The sequence below is a fragment of the Priapulus caudatus genome, unplaced genomic scaffold (assembly GCF_000485595.1).
Source record: "Priapulus caudatus unplaced genomic scaffold, Priapulus_caudatus-5.0.1 Scaffold9102, whole genome shotgun sequence".
Lineage (NCBI taxonomy): Eukaryota > Metazoa > Priapulida > Priapulimorpha > Priapulimorphida > Priapulidae > Priapulus > Priapulus caudatus.
Genome location: NW_014586163.1, coordinates 4,454 through 6,915, shown reverse-complemented (window position 1 = coordinate 6,915; position 2,462 = coordinate 4,454). Strand labels below are relative to the sequence as shown.

The following is a 2,462-nucleotide window of genomic DNA, read 5'->3' as shown; positions in this document are numbered from 1 at the left end:
ATATATATATATATATATATATATATATGTATCTTATACATCGCTTATATATTTTTTTAAATATATAAATATTAATTAATTATATTATCATAATATATTCCGCATATATCTCGTAGCGTCCCTAGTTACCTGAGTGTATGCCGACGCGGAGCTGCAGCTGGTGACCTGGCTTGTGCCGGATGCGGAACACGCACACCTCGCTGAGCAGTTCCAGCGCCATCGTCGCTATCTCTGCTGCGTGTCGATTGCCGTTGGGCACGGGCAGCCCCGATACGACCATGTACGCGTCTCCTATCGTCTCCACCTGCATGAACGCACATCAGATCACATTCTCACGGGAAGATGCATTTACGCTTCCACCTGCATGGCGGTGTTTGTGCGAGAACATGATCGCACTTACTGTCCGTCATGCATGCTCACGCGAACACAATACGAGCGGTGTGTGTGTGTGTGTGTGTGTGTGTGTGGTGTGTGTGTGGTTGTGTGTGTGTTTTGTGTGTGTGGTGCTGTGTGTGTTGTAATGTGTGTGTGGTTGTGCGTGCGTGCGTGGTGTGTCGCGCCGCGTGTGTGTGCCGTGTGTGTGTGCGTGTGTAGTGCGTGTGCGTGCGTGCGTATGTGTGGGCGTGCGTGCGTGTGGTGGTGTGTGCGCCGTGCGTGCGTGCGTGTGTGCGTGCGTGCGTGTGTTGTGTGGGGGAGGGGGTATGTGTTGTGGGTGCGTCGCGTGTGTGTGTACGTGTATGCGTAGGCGCGCATGCGTGCGTGCGTGCGCGTATGGTGGTGTGCGTGTGGCGTGCTTTACGTATGTGTGCGTGCCGTGTGGTGTGTAGTGTATGTGTGTGTGTATGTGTGTTGGCGTTTCGTGCGTAGGTGTGTGTGTAGGGTGGGGGGTGTATATGCTGTGGGTGCGTTGCGCAGCGTGTGTGTGTGCGTGTGTGTGCGCTGTGTGTGTGGTCGTGCGTGCCTGCGTAATGGTGTGCGTGCGGTGTGTGGTGGTGTGTGTTGTGTGTGCTGTGTGTGGTGCGTGCGTGCGTTGTTGCGTGCGTGTGGTGTGCGGGTGTGTGTGGTGTGGGGGGGGGTATGTGGATGTGGGTGCGTTCGCCTGTGTGTGTACGTGTAGCGTGCGTGCATGCGTGCGTGCGTGCGCGCCATGCGTGGTGTGCGTGTGCGGTGCGTAAGGGCCTACGTAATGTGTGCGTGCGTGTGTGCTGTTATGTGTTGTGTGTATGGTGTGTGTGCGTGCGTTGCGTGTGTGTGTGTTATGTGTGTGTGTATGTGTGTGTGCGTGCGTGCGTGTGTGTGTGTAGGTGGAGGGTGGTATGTGTGTGGGTGGTGTGTGCGCGCGTGTGTGTGTGTCGTGTGTGTGCGTGTGTGTGTGTGTGTGTGTGTGTGTGTGTGTGTGTGTGTGGTGCGTGCGTGCGTGTGCAGGGGCGGATTCAGAACAGAGAAGGTAACAGGTTGCACGCGACTCGCTCCTTCGTATATTTATTCTTCCCACAAACAAGCCTCTAAATATTCAATACTGGTAATCGTCCTGATTGCGCCACCTGCGTTTTTCATGCGAAATGTACATAATTGAAATGATATCTATATCATTCTTTTACTAATTTTATTTGTTTATGAATATTTCAAATCATCAATCAGCTATCTAATCAACACATAATTATGATCGTTCGTTTTTGTTTTGTGTTCGAAAGAGTCACTATATGTGAGGCCACCAAGGTGACCTTCATCTCTTCTAGCTAATAATATGGTAAATGTCAACAAGAGTACATAATAGAGACGAGAACAAAGATATTATACGCGCGTCTCCTGTGCATGTGTGCGGTTGTGTGCGTATGATATTTTTGTTTTCGTTTTTTCGTTCACGCCCTCCCAACCAGTAGTTGCTGCAGAGAAGTTTACCTTATAGACGTCGAAATTTTCGAGAATGGTGTCGAAACAAGTATAAAGATCGTTAAGCAAATCCACGACCTGTTTAAAAACAATCAAGTTAAAACAAATATAATAATTAGCAAATAAACAAAATAGTTCATAATTTTAATATATAACTACAATTAAATTCGTACTAAGTCGTTTCATTTTATTTTGTAATTACTATACTATTTGCAAAAATTTTTCTGAAATAGTGACTAAAATATATAATTTTAACAACGAGTTGAGAGACGTCGGTAAGCGGATATGTAATTATGAGTAGTTCTCGACTCGCCTGCATGGGGGCGCTCTCGGCAGCTAACTTCGTGAATCCCACGATGTCGCTGAAGAAGATGGTCACTTGTTGGAAATACTCTGGATTTATGGTTTTGCCTAATTTGAGTTTCTCTGCTACTGACCTAAAAATGCGAGAGGAACGTCTACTTTGAACAGGATTAACACACGCATACGCGCACACACACACACACACACACACGCACACGTACACGCACACGCACACGCACACGCACACGCACACGCACACGCACACG

General features: G+C 48.1%; 1 protein-coding gene across 1 annotated transcript; it reads right to left on the bottom strand.

The window, feature by feature from the left end:
• Positions 1-129: 129 nt before the first annotated feature.
• LOC106820252 (atrial natriuretic peptide receptor 2-like) lies at positions 130-2,330 on the bottom strand (the record flags this gene model as incomplete). The annotated part of the gene is made up of 3 exons (XM_014824786.1): positions 130-304; positions 1,903-1,971; positions 2,207-2,330. Coding segments are annotated over 3 exons (368 nt in total), but the record flags the coding sequence as incomplete, so codon positions are not given.
• Positions 2,331-2,462: the final 132 nt, after the last annotated feature.